A 19816-nucleotide genomic window follows, 5' to 3' on the forward strand; every position below is an offset into this window, starting at 1 on the left:
ACAGCTCCAAACTGGCTTCAATGTCATACAGTTATTCCTGACACTTAGGACATAATACAACTCCAAAGGCTTCAATAACATAAGGACATAATACAACTCCAAACTGGCTTCAATGCCATACAGTTATTCCTGACACTTAGGACATAATACAACTCCAAAGGCTTCAATAACATAAGGACATAATACAGCTTCAAACTGGCTTCAATAACATAAGGACATAATACAGCTCCAAACTGGCTTCAATGTCATACAGTTATTCCTGACACTTAGGACATAATACAACTCCAAAGGCTTCAATAACATAAGGACATAATACAACTCCAAAGGCTTCAATAACATAAGGACATAATACAGCTCCAAACTGGCTTCAATGCCATACAGTTATTCCTGACACTTAGGACATAATACAACTCCAAAGGCTTCAATAACATAAGGACATAATACAGCTCCAAACTGGCTTCAATGTGATACAGTTATTCCCGACACTTAGGACATAATACAACTCCAAAGGCTTCAATAACATAAGGACATAATACAACTCCAAAGGTTTCAATAGCATAAGGACACAATACAACTCCAAAAGGACAACCACAAATAAGATGACATCAAAAAAATAATTTCAACTCTACATTATTTCTCGCAAAATTGACCAACAGTAGAGAAATTACACGACATTGAATAAGACATTAAATCATCTGCAAGTCTCCCATGTGATAATTTCCTCAAAGGAAAAGGTGTGTTCATTCTAAAAGGAGAGGGGGTAAACTATAAATATTGTATGTTACACCTGCTTAGTGTAATACACTGTCAACAGGTTGACTTTCTGTGTTCCATGACATTTGGTTTCCTAAATCAAAAGATTTCAGTTTATTGCTAATTGGATGGCATTAAAATGAGAAAATACTGATATAACATTTCTGAAGCAGGTGTGGGCTAGTGGGATGTACAATAAATCTGTAAACTCCTCACAGCATAGAAATGGTGATTGTAACAACGCAAAGGTTCATGCGATGTATGACCTACCTGCCATCTTTGAAGAAATGCTGTTGGCAAAAACTCATTGATAGAAAATTATGGCTCTCATATAATAACTATTAATATTTTGAAGTCATGAATACAAAATTTAAATTCCACCATATACAAGACAAAAACTGACAACTGAGTTGTTAGTCTTGATCAGGATAATTTAATCAATTTTTGCTTGCCATCAAGGTCTGAAAGTATACAGAAGTAGAAAATTGACTAGTCCTATATTGATATGTTAAATTCTTTGTGGATGAAGAAAACAATACTTCAACAATTTGATACAGGCCCGTGCAGACAATTAAATTGTACTTATTTTAAAGCCAGGAAGTCGAAGAAAGCAAAAAAATTTGTCTCCCTCAAACAGCTCTAAATGTTGGCGAGATGTTTTTATACATACAAGAAATAAGCAAAGCCATGTTTGTTCATTAGGCCTGACGATGAAACTGGTAAAAGCATTCATTAAAACGTTGGGATATATATCTAACTTCGGCACATTGTCATACGAGTGCTGCCGATCTGAAAACTAGAAGGCTCCTACCACGAAGGCCAAACCTGGTCAACCAATCAGGCTGAGCCTAATGTTTTCTATGTGTTAGGTATTGTTGGTGGAAGTTTAACCTTGCTCAGGGGCCCCTGTGAACACTTCACTTCCTTGCTTCATTTATATTAAAGTTTATGAATTTGATATTTAATCTCATTTTACTTTGTCGGTAGCTGCCATTACAAAGTTTCTGGTTCATTTAAATTCATATTTTCATCTAATTTTTTTACCCTTGAAAAACAAAACAAAACAAAAATTTTGATAAATGAAATGGACATTCCCTGAAGGTGATGTTTCCATGTGATCATTATATACTGTTAATATCTGTGGACAAAAATGGCTAAATTAATGGCTTTGTGGTCAGTGTAAAGTATATTTGAAAACCACAGACAAAAATGTTATTGCCTGCTTAATATGTTGTGCATTAATAACCGAGACCAGCGAAGATAAATAGTTGGAATGGCCTCCAGCAGACGCGAAAGAGTAAACAGGAAAGCTTATTAGATTCTGTAATAAGCAAACAGCAATTTTTTTATTTATTTTTTTGTCTGGCTGATTTTTTTGGTACAGTTGGGAGAGAGTCGAAGTATTAAGTGCCTTGTGCACAGGGGCAACAAATTGGGTTCTATCTTGTTCTGGCTAAGTTTTCATCTTACTAGGTAGATTAATAAAACAGTTTTCTCAAGGGTAGAATTTCTCAGGCACACCATGATCAGTGTTGTGTATCTAGATGGAAAAAGCACCACAAAAACATCTGTTTCCCAAGCTCAGGGTGTTGGCAAAGGAGATTTTCAGCCAAACAGAATCAGAAAAATTCCCTTTCACTTGGCCCAGTAGGGAACCATGGATTGGAAAGGGATTCATGCTGAAATTCTCCGCGATTTTATACTTCGAAAATAGTAAATGAATCATCTTTTGGTTTAACTTAACTCCCATGCCTCTGCTAAGGCTTGCACCCAGTGACCCCAGGATTAGACTGTGTGGTGGAATTTTAATGCTTGTCGATTAACTGGCAGTAGGCCAAGTGTGTATTTGTGTAATGTATTCTCTGTATACACATATACCAATACACAACTTGTGTTTCAACACTGTCCCCAGGACAAATAATGTTTTAGGTGTTAAATTAAATTCATATCTGTTTATCAATAATGAATTAAATGTGGCATTACTTTTTCCCTCTCAACCATGATCATTAACTAGCTATAGTTTGAAAGAAACTTTTTGATATAACTTCATTTAATTTATCCCCATAATCCTTTCCCCATCCCTCCCCCAGTCCACATTCTCTAACCACAAACCAATGAACAATTATACAATTCGGTAATTTGTTTTGAAGTAAAATATTTAAGAGCATTATTCTATTTCTTGTTCAGTCTGCCTATTTATAAGTTTGTGGCTTGTACTTTAAATGTATATATTATTCATTATGGAGGTGGGTTAAGGCATATGATTGAGACAAAGCTCTGTTAATGCTGAAAGTTATTGTTTCTTTTTATTGATGGTGAATTTAATATCAGACGAAAATTGAGTGGATCAATTACAGGACAAAAGAAAGATTAAAATGATTTACGGACATAAGAAATGTATATTATGTAGTAGTGATCGAAACAAGCTATACATTGTATGTCTCAGCTGATTAATCTTCGTAAAATGAAAGAAACTAATTTGCAAATTTGCACCAAATGTTATGTTGGAGGTACTTTTGAATTCACGTGTACTTTAACATTGACTTCTTAAATCAGATATACTCGGTGAAAAATGACGTAACACCTGATGTCAAAATTATCATATATAATGTCGGCGGATCGACAGCGTCTCCAGCGAGACAGTTTGTGCCGTAGATTCCCTGCAAGGATCACAGGTACTTTAAGTGATGATGGATCATTTCTATTTTCAACGATATTTTTTTTCTCTATCTTTTGTATGTTTTCACCATTCCTACAGTACATCCATTAATTTCTGTGGAGTGAGGTGGTCTTCCTTTTCCATCACATCGTACATTCATCAGGCGTAATGCCTTTAGCTGTGACAAAACAAATTATTTATTTTGTGAATTAATTAATAATTAGATTGCTTTTTATAAACAAACTTTTGATCTTATATTTAAACTTGACAGATTGAATGTATAACATAGCTAAAAGTGCAGAAAGTTTGGTATATTAATTTCAGTAAAAGCAAAATTTGGAATTTTTTCAAGAAATCATAGGGGGCAAATGTATATTTAGTATGTCCATTGTACTAGAGAATGGGATGTTCTGTAATTTTACAATTAGATATGTTTAAATTCCCAGATCCAATTGGGCGAGAAGTCATCTAGTTCATATGACATTTAAATCCTGCCGAAAATTCTTCGATTATAAATTTCAAAATGGGAACCGGATTTATGTAACTGTAGATGATAGTGATTGGAACGCCGATATGAATTAACAAATTTCTATACATGATATTTCTGTTTGTGTAATTCTGGTAAATTGAGCTTTGAATAATATATGCTCAGAAGGTTTTGACTGGGGTTGAAATTAGCATGAACAGTGATGGTATTATAGCTGTGTTTTCACCCATACATCCGGTTACTGGAGTCTATATTTGACCTCGGTCTGACACATACAATGTACCTAGATATACATATAAAGACCATAGGGTGCTGTAAAACAATTCTAGGTCATAAGATATACCTGTTATTCCATGTCTAACACAATGGGATCTATTAACTGTGGGGGTCATGTGCCCTTATCGAGGACATTTTGCTGCACTAGGACTTGGAGCCCAGAGATAGGTCAAAACTGCCACATACAATGTTGTCTGGTGATAGGTCAAAACGGCCACATACAATGTTGTCTGGTGATAGGTCAAAACGGCCACATACAATGTTGTCTGGTGATAGGTCAAAACAGCCACATACAATGTTGTCTGGTGATAGGTCAAAACGGCCACATACAATGTTGTCTGGTGATAGGTCAAAACGGCCACATACAATGTTGTCTGGTGATAGGTCAAAACAGCCACATACAATGTTGTCTGGTGATAGGTCAAAACGGCCACATACAATGTTGTCTGGTGATAGGTCAAAACGGCCACATACAATGTTGTCTGGTGATAGGTCAAAACGGCCACATACAATGTTGTCTGGTGATAGGTCAAAACGGCCACATACAATGTTGTCTGGTGCAATTCCTTCCATTATACAGGATGTGTACAGTTTATTATAGAATGATATTTGTTTATCCAATGTTTCCTGAATTATCGAATTGCTGAGCAATCTGTGTTGTACATTTTATATATACCCCTAAATTATTTAATTATATTTGGTTAAACAGAACAACTTTGGTAATGTAAATATCATTTAACGGGTATATTTTAATATATTGTATAAATTTGATATGTTAATATGTAGTTATAGTTGTCGTAATATGAATGGAGAGGTAATTAGTCGCCAGTGGTGGGGGGGCAGGAGGGGCTTAAATCTATGATCTAGTTTGTGGGGGGTAGGACCCCCGAAGGGGCTTAAATCTCTGATCTAGTTTGTGGGGGGTAGGGCCCCCGAAGGGGCTTAAATCTCTGATCTAGTTTGTGGGGGGTAGGGCCCCCGAAGGGGCTTAAATCTCTGATCTAGTTTGTGGGGGGTAGGGCCCCCGAAGGGGCTTAAATCTCTGATCTAGTTTGTGGGGGGTAGGACCCCCGAAGGGGCTTAAATCTCTGATCTAGTTTGTGGGGGGTAGGGCCCCCGAAGGGGCTTAAATCTCTGATCTAGTTTGTGGGGGGTAGGGCCCCCGAAGGGGCTTAAATCTCTGATCTAGTTTGTGGGGGGTAGGGGAGGTAGAAGCTTTAATCGTATAATCTAAAAGTTATAGGCTTACTATATATAGTGCTACAGTTTGATTTACACAGGTTTCCTGATTATACAGAGTTCATTCTACACAGGTTACACTAGATATTTACACAGGTTTACTGATTATACAGAGTTCATTCTACACAGGTTACACTAGATATTCAGTACAAAGTGTCAATACCAAAGAGGATAAATGTTAGACCGTGATGTGTATGTTGAAATTACAAGAGTTGTTTATATTTCTCAAATTTAGAACAAAATAGATAAATGATATATTGAAGGAATTTGTGTGATAATTAAAATGTCATTTTCACTGGATTCAGTGCTATGGAACTCTTGAAATAGAAATTGACGCTTGTTAATGTGGTATTTGCTAGCTAATAAACAATGCTGTCTATACTTTTATAATTCATTGAACAGTTTGGGAGAGAATCGATCAATTACCTTCCTTGATGTTTGATCAGCTAAATGCTATATATATCTCCAACAATGGCAGACAAAAAAAGGAAATTACAGAAATATGTTATGGAAGTTTTATGTTCAAATATGTTTAAAATAGTTTCATATTTACGATCTTGTTAATTTTTGAATGCCATTATTGTTGAAGGCTCTTTCTATGAGTCACATATATTTGACTAATAATAAACACATTTGTTAATAAAAAAAAAATAATTAAAAATGCAAGCTAACAATGCTTTATATACTTTGGCCTAGATGTTAACAGGAAAGTCTAGAATAGATGAATAATTTACTTTTGTGAAAGTTGACGCCATAATGACTTATTGACTATGTAATGTTGATTTTCTAGTTCCCCGCAATATTGTCTAGAGTAATCTCACAGCAATGTTTGTTAATCTTAATTTCTGTTTAATTGCTACCTACTTTCAATCGTTGATATGGAGAATACTGAACATTCAAGGACTCTCAAACAAAAAGCTCCCTCTTTGTCACCTTGTTTACAAGTTATCCGCGATGTCTTTTTTCATAGCTTTATTTAATTTACATCAACACAAAACAAGTCAAGTGGATAGTATTTGTTGATTTTTTTTTTTTTTTTAAGTTTAAAAAAAAAATTTGAAGTAACAAAAAAACAGATTTATTTATACAGTGACAATATCATATGTACTGTTTAAGTCTGTGTCTTTCCCATCCTATGCATGTTATAGAAATACAGAGGAAACCCAAATACAGTTCACCTCCGGGGTCATCCCAGGTAGAGGTGTATTGTGAGAAGGAAATCTGTCGGAAAATTAGGGAGGGTCACGTGTATAGCTATGTAGTATCCTCACGTTAATCTGTTTTTATCTGCAAAGATCGCCTTTCTCGACCCGTGGAAACCTTCGCCACACCTGGAGTTATAACGAACTTCTTATAGACTGTCAACTCACCGCAACAACAACAAAGAAATCCCTAAATTGTAGGCCGCCTTTGTCCGCAATGAGAATGCATTTATTCGACTCCATTTTCATTGTATAGTTAATAATTAGCAATATGATTCAAATTTCACAAGAATTTTCTTTGGAGAAGGCTTATTCCACCTATAGTCAAATACCTGAAGCTTTTTTTTTTTAAAAACAATTCAATATTATAACTTTTTTAAAAACTTAAATGTGCCTTTACTAAAATGTTTGAAACCATGGAGGAGGTTATAATTGGCCACACTGATAAAAATGTCACACAAATAAAATAACAAAAAAAAGTATATATATATATGCTTAATGAAAAATGTTTTTTGACATGTAAGGGATATTTTTTAAAGAGTTTTCTCTTCATATTACCAAGACCTTACTTGCAGTTACCATTTGGAGTAGAAAAAGAAAATAATATATATATATTTTCATAATTTGTGTCCAGTTGAAAGATAGGTTGGAAGCTTATGACACATAAAAGTCTTTGTTTGAACCAGTTGAACACACTAATTGGAACAGGATGGCTCATAATCACAAGATAGTCAAATTTAAGGACTGGTGGATCGTGGGATAGAAAGTGTTTCTACGACCCAGATCATGTGGGATATCCTCCAAAAATCAGGCTTTGCACTGAATGACCTGCTTGGTTCACTGCACAGAGGGGTGTGTAGTTATATGTCAAATTGGGGAAGCTTGAATGTTTGCCAGCTATATAGATACATGGGCAGTCTTTGGTAGCAAATTTCCCCCTCAAATCCCCCTCCAATCTACAATCTTTAACAGTGCCTGTATTAACGCATACAGTTTACATACTTTTTTGTAACATCTATGATTTTTTTATTCATTTTTCTCCTCCCTGCATAAATACACTGCTAGCTGGCAAAAAGCCACGTAAAACAAAATTTGGTTAAAGTAAACAGTGGTGATGTAACAAGCGGATGACCTGCGGCTTATTAGCTAGCATTAGGAAGCATGGCTGCCTGATCAGACCCATAAGGTATTAGAGACAGCTCGAGGCTGGAGATTAGTGATAGAGTAGGCTTAGTGATAGATCCCGTAAAACAACAGGTGGTTTGGGTCAGCACACAGCATATACTGTCCTGTTAAAAACACATTTAAAACCCTACAGTACAATTGTTTGCAAGTTTCTGAAGTTACTTAAATTCTGGTTTGCTTATACTGAATTCCAACCTGACACTCCTAAATAAGATTTTAAAGAAACTCATACAAGTGCAATATTGCTTTAGGAAATTGTTTATAGATTCTTTTGTTTTAAATTTACAGTAAATATAAAACAAAACTATCGGTGTGGAATATCTGATGTCTGACTTTAAGGCAAGTCTTTTTAGTGCAGGTTAGGAAAACAAACCATCTTTATTTATAAAAACTGGTGTCATCAAAACCTGTTACCAAGACCAATCAAAAGTGGTACATCCTTCAGGCATGTCGTCATTAAATAGAATTGAAGGAATTTGTATTAATTTTTAAACGAACATTAATGTTCGGTTATTGCCATCAAGAACTGGACTGAGAAATATGACCATATTTGGTAACCACATTCACCAATACGCCATCTACTGTCTGTTTCAATGAAATATGGCTGCCCCCATTGCCTTACGCTTCAAATAATTTACTTGCAAAAACATCTTCGTTTTATGTAGTAGTTTTACCGAAAATGTTGAAATGTATTCAGTAGATGTTTTCAAGATGCATACGATTTGAGAAATGCATAACGCTAGCGAAATGTGAAGACTAAATGAACCTGAACTTTGCGAACAACTCCAGGTCAATATATTTATGTAAACAAATATTGCGCAGGCGCATTCGTCTCCGGATGTTTAGAAAGTTTTGCTCTTCCGTGTTCATTCCAAAACGGCTGACATTATAGCATCGGTCTGCAAATATGTCCGCGATTTACTTAAATGTGTATTATATATATTCTAGAATGTTACATCATTATCAACTAGATGGGTATTTCTATAATTTAGAGAAAGAAATATATCAATAACGGCATAGAGACGATACATTGTATCATACTATAGGTTACTGTACATGTTTGCGAGAAAGGTAGATACTAGGTGGCATTTGTGGTCAGGGTGACTGGTCATAGCGTTAACATTGTCATCGATTTCCATATTCCATTTTCCTTTGACGAAAACGACCAATAAATCAAATGCAAATGATAATATCTTGTTGCCATGTGCACGGGATTGTTGTAGGCGATACTTGGAACGTATTTACTGTTGTAAGGGAGGTAACTGCAAGATTACGAAAATCAAACGTTAAACCAATTTGATTGGTCGATTCTTCCATGACTTTGGCAATGAGTTTACAATCGAAGTGACAGATAACTACGGCAATATTCAGACGATATCAACAATAACACTTTTAGATACGTGTGGTCGGCAGTTGTCATGTTTAAAATGAACAATTATATAGCTTGTTTTTATTTCGGCAAAGTCGAGAATATTTACTGAAACGGACCACAGGTGAAGCAGACTTGGAAATACCGAAACGAAGCAAAATGGGGCTTAATTATAATATAAATTGACATTATTTTCAGAGAATTGACCCACATATATGTTTTTCAATGCCTAATTGTATCATATGTAAAATATTAGAGATTTACGAATTTTAAATCAATTTCTCATTTGCGAATCGCGGCCCGATTGTCGTTAGAGTTGAATTACCGAAATGGCCGATAGTGGACCCAAATCGATATTTTTACGAGAGAATGGACCCAATATAGGATCTATTAATCTTTGGTGTGTGTATAGAGACCATATGCATTTTTTTTCCTTTACCTGGAAGTATTTTGAAAGAATTTGCAAAATACCGAATTCACGATCAAATTTTCGATTGTGACGAACTACTGAGACGGTGTTAAGTTCATGTTAAGTCAATCTGATTGAAATCAGCTGTTACATATGTAGTCTACACATGGCTACGTTTACTATGCAATACGCCTACGTAATTTTTTTTTCAAAGACGGAAAACGGAAATCCGGATTATTATTAAAAACAAATGCAAAAAGACTTGTGATATTCACTTAATTTGACATTCAGCCATTAATTGTTATTTGTAGTTTTATAACTTCTGAAATAGTGTGATCGATTCTCTATATAATATTGCTGTGGAACTTGTGTTATTTTTCAAACAAATTCATTTTAATAATTTGTTAATTTAGAACGTACATCAAGTCATGATCAAGACTTAAAATTCTCGCTACACCATACTTCAAACACGGAGTAATCAATGAATTGATAAATTGAAAATTGAAGTCAAGCAAATGAGTTAATATTTACCTAAATAATTTTTCAATATACAACACATGTTCAGATGACTATTTGTGCCATGCTGTTACAAGATTTCAGTTATAATTCTAAAATTGAATTAGTATGTAAATATATGTTATACTGTCAATATCCACAAAGCGAGTGTAGTCTACTGTACTCAGTCATGCCGGTAGATAGCGGTACATATACGTACTGCTTACATCTCGTGCTTACTTGTGTGAACTATAAATCAATAACAAAAATGGTTCATATATTTCTATATATGACTTCACAAATCATGCGGTGTCTGAAGATCTGAATGAAGTGAATAAACGATGTATTAAATTATTTTTATGAAATATTCAAGTCATAGATCATTCTTTTTTTTTAAAATACTGATTTCATGTCCATTTTGGTTATTCAACTATAACGGCAATTAAAATACTTCTCGTTTTTTTAAAGCCGGAAAACGGAAATCCAGATTATCTAAAAACAAATGCAAAAAGACTTGTGATATTCACTTAATTTGATATTCAGCTGTTAATTGTTATTTGTAGTTTTATAACTTTTGATATATTGTGATTGATTCTCTATATAATATTGCTGTGGAATTTGTGTTATTTTTCAAACAAATTCATTTTGATAATTTGTTAATTTAAAATTTTCATCAATTCATGTTCAAGACTTGAAATTCTCACTACACCATACTTCAAACACGGAGTAATCAATGAATTGATAAACTGAAAATTTACCTTAAATAATTTTTCAATATACAACACATGTTCAGATGACTATTTGTGCTATGCTATTACAAGATTTCAGTTACAATTCTAAAATTGAATTAATATGTAAATATATGTTATCCTGTCAATATCCACAAAGCGAGTGTAGTTTACTGTACTCAAAGTCATGCCAGTAGATAGCGGTACATATACTTACTGCTTACATCTCGTGCTTACTTGTGTGAACTATAAATCAATAACAAAATGGTTCATATATTTCTATATATGACTTCACAAATTATGTGGTGTCTGAAGATCTGAATGAAGTGAATAAACGATGTATTACATTGTTTTTATGAAATATTCAAGTCATAGATCATTCTCTTAAAAATATTGATTTCAAGTCCATTTTGGTAATTTTACTATGACGGCAATCAGGCCTAGAATGGCGAATAAACCCCTAATGTTTTACATATGATTAATTTTGACATTGGAGAACATAAGATTGTGTCCATTCTCCAAGCACTGGTAGAATGTACAGAATAGAGCTTCATAAATATATTCTCAAAATTACTAATTACCCCGGTAAATATAACATTTTACATAAACCTCCCATGACTGATGGTGAACTTAAACTTGCAAATCTCCTGTGTCATTCCAATTTTGATATGTGTAAATATATACACGTACTATATATATATATATATAGTTATAGATATGGAATGCTTCACAACTTGCATACAGTTATGGAATCTTATAACACCCCCAAAAATGTTCTCACCACATAAAGGTGTGATTTGTGCAATTACATTGCTGAATTGTGTGGTTCAGTATGATTAGATGATCAACATTGGAAAAGGACAATAAATAGGGAATGTGTCGTCCCATCGAATGGACTGTAATCTTTGTGATCAGGTTTGAAGTTGAAAATGAATCTTGAAGTTTTCTTTTCCTGTTTGCTGAATTATTCGATGAAGATAGTCTTTATCTGGTTGTTATTCTTTATCACATTGTTTACAATACTGTAATTATACCAGAAGTTTATCTTCTCATATACAGATTTATTAACATCAAATGATTCCTGAACAAAAGAGTCAGGTTTTTTTGTTTTGAAGTACCATAAATGCTTGAGTACAGTTTCAATAGGATACATTCCTAATTCGGGCCTTGATTAGCAGCTCTGGTTTTGGCTTTCAGTAATTCTTTATGTGTGTTTCATCATATTAAGTTGAAATACAACTATGCATGCCAAACTAACGATGGAACTAGCCTAAATTTAGTTCATATTAGAAGTTGGCATCAATAAGGTCACAGAGTCCTGGCTGTATTATAACTGATGATGCCTTCCCGAAAGAAAGAAGACATATTTTATTTTCATCGATCCAAGATAGATCAACAAACTTCCAATTTCAATTAGGACCTTACAGAAACATGCATGTGTACAATCAAATCAGAACAGCTGCAAACATTTCAAATTATTTGCAATTAATTCCTAAAACGATATCAGTAAATTTATCAACTTAAAACTAAGAAGATTACTGATTTTGCATTAAACAATAATGTTCGTTTACAGTACTTCCAGTACTTTGATTTAAATAAAATATCGTTTATATATAGACCTGTCACTTTACAGTGTCAAAACCAGAAAGCTTATAAACCAAGTCTTGATAGGTCCAATTACATAAACCTTTCCATTTAACAGTACTGCAGTATATATATAAACTCCTTTTCCGTAGTGTAGTGTTCCGTTTTACTGTAGGACCTAGGTAAACAACAATATTCCAAATATGGCAAAGTGAAGGATGAAAGAAATACATTCACTTTTTTATAAAAAAGAAAAAAAAAAGATGTGAAAGTTTAAACTGAAATATAGCTTGTGTTCTGTTTAATTGTGTTTCTATATTTTCTCCTGTAATTAGGTGTGAATGTACTGTAGGCTGGAGTGACAGAGAGTAGGTGGAGAGAGTGAAAACCTTTTTTTTTTATTCGCCTTGTAACAGATAAATCTACGCAGATCAAGAATTGTATGACGCGGCTTTAGGTAGAAAACGTAAAGGAAAATTATCTGAATGCCAAATCTACTCGCGTGATTTATCGGAAGCTGTTGATAGATAGATATATATATATATATATATGTAGGTTTGGGCTGAAGTCAATAGCGATCAATAGCAGATGTTTCATTGTTTGGACATTAAAAAAAACCTGGAATTATTAAAAAGAAAATGGTAAATTTACCCAAATTTTAACAGAAGTAACATTTTTTTGTAATTATTTAAAGAATAAGATATTTAAAGTAATTGTATATATGAAAATAAATCATATCAACACTGTTGATATTTGTCTGATAACAATAAAAACATTGAGTTGTGCAATTTTTCCATGGAGTAATCATTTGTAACTTTGTAAACTTTTCTAAAGAAATATTTTAATAAATTTTGTATATTGTTATTTTATATATCTAAGTATTACAAAATTTCATAGAGCTTTTTTAAATTATACATCTTCTATGTAATAATACATTGTATTTGTAAAGGTAAATACAAAAAAAAAATCATGAAAAAAAACCCAAAATCAATCTTGTATATGCATGTTTATGTATATTGTCATTTATGTCTGTGACTGGCACAACATCTAATTCAGAATGGAGAATGGATAATTCAATGGAATTGTCAATGGAACAAGTTTCAGATATGTTCCACTGGCCGTTAGGGTATTGAATTCGGCCCTGGATTATTGAATTCTTCAAAATAGATTGATGATGTATTGTAGATGTGGGCCAAGAAGCATTCAATTCGCTTGTCAAAAACACATGAGAATTTATGTATAAAAATGTTTAAGTTATTCCCACAGTTTCTTAATAATACAACATCACAATAGAAGAATATATTTCAGTTGTCGTTAAAAACATGTTTTATTTTCAAAACTTTATCTTCATAAATCTGCACTTAAGATAGTTAACAAGTGATTATAAATGGTTAATTGATACATAGATATTATTTTTATATTTCCTCATTTAGGTACTCTATATACCATACATACAAAATGACAATAGAATCACAATTTTAAATGTTGTATTTTACTGTGTATATCTGGACACTGGGTAATGGTATTATTTCCGGAGATATCTCCATGGAGATGGGTAGATATGTGACAAGTAGGAGTATAGAGATATCAATGGGAAGGCTGCTAGAGGTGATTAAGTACAGAGGCTAGGGGTCATGTAAGGAGATAGCCAGAGGTCGCCAGAGGTTACACGAGGTCAGCAGAGGTCACCAGAGGCCAGTTAGTGGGCAGTTATGTGTTGAGTACCTTATACACTGGTAGTGGTATCTATGATCACATGTGGTAGAGTCATTACATAGCTATTATCTTCAGACCTTCCACTGTCACAAAACAGCTCTGATCTCCTATTGTACCTCCAGACCCTGTCCTATTCTCCAACTTGACCTGTGTTGCCATTCCATGGCTTGTCCACTCTATCCACGTGGTGACAAATTTTTAATTATTAGTTTATACAATAGCAATTGTACAAAAAAGACATTGACACATATTAAACTTTCATTATTAGAAAAAAATAATTTGAAATTTAGTATTAGAAAATTTATATCCTGATGATATATCATGGTGAATTTGGGTGTGACTGGAAGCTTCAGAAAGGATGATATTGATGCAGGGATTGAATTTATAGGTTTTAGTGTATGTGTGTGTTGAAGATAGAATTTTTTATTTTTTATTTTTATTTTTTTTCATAATTTAAGGCCAATATCCTATTTTAAGCCCACCATCATCAGATGGTGGGCTATTCAAATCGCCCTGCATCCGTGGTCCGTCGTCCGTCCCTCCGTCCGTCCGTCCGTCCGTCCGTAAACAATTCTTGTTATCGCTAATCCTCAGAAAGTACTGAAGGGATCTTTCTCAAATTTCATATGTGGGTTCCCCTTGGTGCCTAGTTATGCATATTGCATTTTGAGACCAATCAGAAAACAACATGGCCGACAGGCAGCCATCTTGGATTTTGACAATTGAAGTTTGTTATCGCTATTTCTGAGAAAGTACTGAAGGGATCTTTCTCAAATTTCATATGTAGGCTCCCCTTGGTGCCTAGTTATGCATATTGCATTTTGAGACCAATCAGAAAACAACATGGCCGACAGGCAGCCATCTTGGATTTTGATAATTGAAGTTTGTTATCGCTATTTCTGAGAAAGTACTGAAGGGATCTTTCTCAAATTTCATATGTAGACTCCCCTTGGTGCCTAGTTATGCATATTGCATTTTGAGACCAATCGGAAAACAACATGGCCGACAGGCAGCCATCTTGGATTTTGATAATTGAAGTTTGTTATTGCTATTTCTGAGAAAGTACTGAAGGGATCTTTCTCAAATTTCATATGTAGGTTCCCCTTGGTGCCTAGTTGTGCATATTGCATTTTGAGACCAATCGGAAAACAACATGGCCGACAAGCAGCCATCTTGGATTTTGACAATTGAAGTTTGTTATCACTATTTCTGAGAAAGTACTGAAGGGATCTTTCTCAAATTTCATATGTAGATTCCCCTTGGTGCCTAGTTATGCATATTGCATTTTGAGACCAATCGGAAAACAACATGGCCGACAGGCAGCCATCTTGGATTTTGACAATTGAAGTTTGTTATCGCTATTTCTCAGAAACTTATGAAGGGATCTTTCTGAAATTTCATATAAAGGTTCCTCTTGGTGCCTAGTTATGCATATTGCGTTTTGAGACCAATTGGAAAACAACATGGCCGACAGGCAGCCATCTTGGATTTTGACAATTGAAGTTTGTTATCGCTATTTCTCAGATACTTATGAAGGGATCTTTCTCAAATTTCATATGTAGGTTTCCCTCGGTGCCTAGTTATGCATATAGCATTTTGAGACCAATCAGAAAACAACATGGCCGACAGGCAGCCATCTTGGATTTTGACAATTGAAGTTTGTTATCGCTATTTCACAGAAAGTACTGAAGGGATCTTTCTGAAATTTCATATGTAGGTTCCCCTCTGTGCCTAGTTATGCATATTGCATTTTGAGACTATTCGGAAAACAACATGGCCGACAGGCAGTCATCTTGGATTTTGACAATTGAAGTTTGTTATCGCTATTTCTCAGAAAGTACTGAAGGGATCTTTCTGAAATTTCATATGTAGGTTCCCCTCAGTGCGTAGTTATGCATATTGCATTTTGAGACCAATCGAAAAACAACATGGCCGACAGGCAGCCATCTTGGATTTTGACAATTGAAGATTGTTATCGCTATTTATCAGAAATTGCTGAAAGGATCTTTCTGAATTTCATTTGTAGGTTGCCCTCTGTGTCTAGTTATACATATTGGATTTTGAGACCAGTCAGAAAACAACCTTGCTGACAGGCAGCCATCTTGTATTTTGAAAATTGAAGTTTGTTATCGCTATTGTACAGAAGGTACTGAAGGGATCTTTCTCAAATTTCATATGTAGGTTCCCCTTGGTCCCTGGTATTGCATTTTGGGACCAATCGGAAAACAACATGGCTGACAGACAGCCATTATCGCTAAATCTTAAATTTTATATATAGGTTCCCCTTGTTTGAAAAGTACTAGATCTAGAGGGCTGTTTCTGAATTTACACAGATTAGTAAGACTTAGAAGAAGGGAAAAGTAGAGAAAAGATCAATCTGACATGGAACCTATAAAGATCATTCAATGGTGGGCGCCAAGATCCCTCTGGGATCTCTTGTTATGTTTTAAGATAAAAACCACAGATGTAGGACTATTTTTTGTGTGAAAAATATAAGCAATATGAATTAATTGTTAATAGAAATTTTGAATAAGACCAAAACTAAAGCGATCTAATTAAAGCACAACAGCTATAAATCTACATAAATAACTCACTGATTAATGTTTAATATCATTTTCTGTTAACCTGTTATTTAAAAAAAAATGATGGCCCTGAATGTAGATAAGATCAAAATCAGACGATCAAGTTCTAGATCAAATCAGGTGATAGAAATTCAAGCACAGGCTGATCTTGTAGAAGCCAAAGACAACAATATTAAGAATAAATTTATGCTAATATTGCAAAAATTTTAAATTAATTTCAGATTTAACTGTCAGTGAAAGTTTTACATAAAATGACAGATATATTTCCTTGTTGGTTGAACTTGTCAAAATACTGTAAGTCATATTAAATTGTAGGTTTTTTACTTAAGTGACAATTTTATTTTAAAAATTTGGTTTTAATTATTCTAAGATTAATTCAGATAATAATGACTCACCAACTCCATATATATATATATATATTCATATTTTCAAAATATTATTCATTACTTATAATTCATTGGAAATATTACAGTATTATGAATCAAATACTTCTCTCATTCTGTTTTTTCAACCACCATTTGCTTCATTTTCAGAAAATCCTCCATGATCATAACTCAATCCTGGTTTCAAACACAGGTTTTACACAAATTGCCTGGCTGTTCAAAACAAAATCTTTTTTCTGTCTTTGCAGTTTTGAAGACTCAAACAGTAACAGCATGCCATCGATGTCAAATCCGTACCGGCCAATGGACGTTCGCGTGGCAGAGGATGTCCATAAGGCACGGAAGAACAAGGAAGACAAATATTGTGGGGTGTGTGGGGACAGGGCACTTGGCTACAACTTTGATGCCATTTCTTGTGAATCTTGTAAGGCTTTCTTCCGAAGAAATGCTCCAAAGGGTTTGGTATGTATACTCACAGTTGTGATTTTACCATAATGTAATTGTCTTATTATAAAGTCATATTGAATTCAGTCAATTCAGGGTCAATGTAATTGAGTGGTTTGTAGGATTCTTGTCTTCAATAAAATAAGGATAACCAAAAGCAATATATTCAAAATAGGTTTAACAACCTTCTTTTCAATAATATAAAGATAACCCAAAAGCAATGTATTCAAAATAGGTTTAACAATCCACCTCCTTTACCAGGAGTCCATCCCAGGACGTTCGATTGTAAACAGGAAACAGCTATATATAGTAGAAAAGTGGTAGGACACTCTACCTTAACAGGGAATTTTCTTATCAAGGAATGTATACAGTTGGACTGGCCACCAACCCCTAAGTTTGATGTTAGAATATTGCTCAGCTAAATTCTAATACTAGATTATCGCTCCTTATTTTGAAGACATATCCTCGTAAAGGTCAATTTTATTGATATTTTAATATTCTAGAGACTGGGACCAGTCTGGTATACAGTATTAAGTGAAAGGACACATGATATTATCTCCACTTTAAATTACTTTTAAGTAGTATCATTCTTTCCTTAACAAATTCTGTTCACAGGTAAGTGTAATATTGTGAGCACATGACTTGAATTATTGTGTTAGAAATTAGCATTTGAAATAAGACACGGACATGACTGCGAACCAGTTTGATTCTTTGTGTCACCTGGCCGTGAAATATTAAAAGGCATGCCGAAATGTCAACATCTCACATATGTAGCGTTGTTGATCACCACAAACGAGTTTTAATTAATTGTCATCGATTATGCCTAAAGATATTTTTTTATTGATCAACACTGTGTAAGAACTGAAACCTAGCGAGTGAAATTACAACACCAAATTGATTTGCTATGGAAATGTTCATAGCCATGTTACTGCTTGAAATTGATCAAATTGGTTTGGTTTCGATACAAAAGCCAATGAGATGGACAGAGGTCCTGTAAAAATGTGGCTGATTGTAAAACTGGCAATATTTAATCAGAGAAAAATAACTTCATCTGCATTAATATTTCATGTTCTGACTCAACAAAGAGAAATTGTTATTAACAAATAAAATATCATGAGGCATGCTGATAATTTGGAATATCTTTATAACAGAAAAGGGTTCATGTTGAAAAATAGGAATGTATGATTGTGTGTTAGGGGCTATCAAGTGCATTTATAGAAATCTGATGATATTCATCAAAAATTGTTTATAATCGTCCCTGTACATAGTTTACCTATAAAGATGTTTACACCTAGACAAGTTTTTACCTATAAAGATATTTACACCCAGAAGTTTTCGGGTAAGGATTACAATGGCCGGCTGTCCTTCTAGCTGTCCACAGATCAAAACTTGTCTGCACATCTAGCCCTGGGTCTATAGAAACCATCCTATTGATAGATAAATTACTGCTTAGTCAGCTGATACCATTATTTTACAAGAGTTATTGCCCTTTTTGTTTTGTATGTTTGGACAATTTTCAAAGAATCTTGAGTATTTGAAGGGAATAGCTGTCAAATATAACTGTCCCCATCGTTGGCGTCATAATTCCTGTACTTTCATCAATGACATAAAATGATAATGGTGTATGGTAACTTTCAATCAAAAAAGGTAAACTCTCAAAAAAGTTCTATTTTTTATAGCACATCTTTTGATGGAATACTTTATGTAATTACATTGAAGCTGTTTACTATTACCCTTAACATTAGACTTAATATTTATTTTTATCCTTTTACAATATAATTATTGTCCATATATTATGTTTTACATTATTCTTCAACAATTAACACTTCATAACAGAATCTATATTTTCGCAGCATCACAGAAAAGTTTTTATGATGGAATACAGTATATATATATATTTACTGTTGTTCCGTATCTATTAATTGTAACAGATATTCAGATAAACAAATGTTTGTTCCTTCTCATTGATGTGTTGTGAAGCCTACTTCTGATTCCTCTGTGCTATTTAGCTTTATATCTGTCTCTTTGAACTGTCTTTCTCGGAGGACATCAGTCGCTTGTGCGATTCACCAATAAAGAGTTAGTGTGACTCCGGTGAGATCGAGCTGTAAACTTGCCATTAATCAACTAATAGGTGATACATTTTCAATTAATCAGCTTTTTTTAAACACGGTCATGAAAACGAAGTGAGTCGTTTACAGACATAGGATTTTTAGTCGTAAATAGGGCTGGCCTGTCTGTAGTATAACGACAAAGTACAACCTGACGTCATGAACAAGGGCATTGATATCCTAGATATTGCATG

At 34.0% G+C, this 19816-nt stretch overlaps 1 protein-coding gene across 7 annotated transcripts in view; it reads left to right on the forward strand.

The window, feature by feature from the left end:
* The window catches only part of LOC117339336 (nuclear hormone receptor HR96-like), a 202863-nt gene that overhangs the window by 167397 nt on the left and 15650 nt on the right, over positions 1-19816 (forward strand). For all 7 annotated transcript variants that reach the window (XM_033900873.1, XM_033900876.1, XM_033900878.1 and 4 more), the window contains one exon: positions 17316-17529. In XM_033900873.1, the coding sequence (XP_033756764.1) occupies positions 17316-17529 (214 nt within the window). The remainder of the gene's footprint in view (positions 1-17315; positions 17530-19816) is intronic.

Source organism: Pecten maximus, chromosome 12 (assembly GCF_902652985.1).
Source record: "Pecten maximus chromosome 12, xPecMax1.1, whole genome shotgun sequence".
Lineage (NCBI taxonomy): Eukaryota > Metazoa > Mollusca > Bivalvia > Pectinida > Pectinidae > Pecten > Pecten maximus.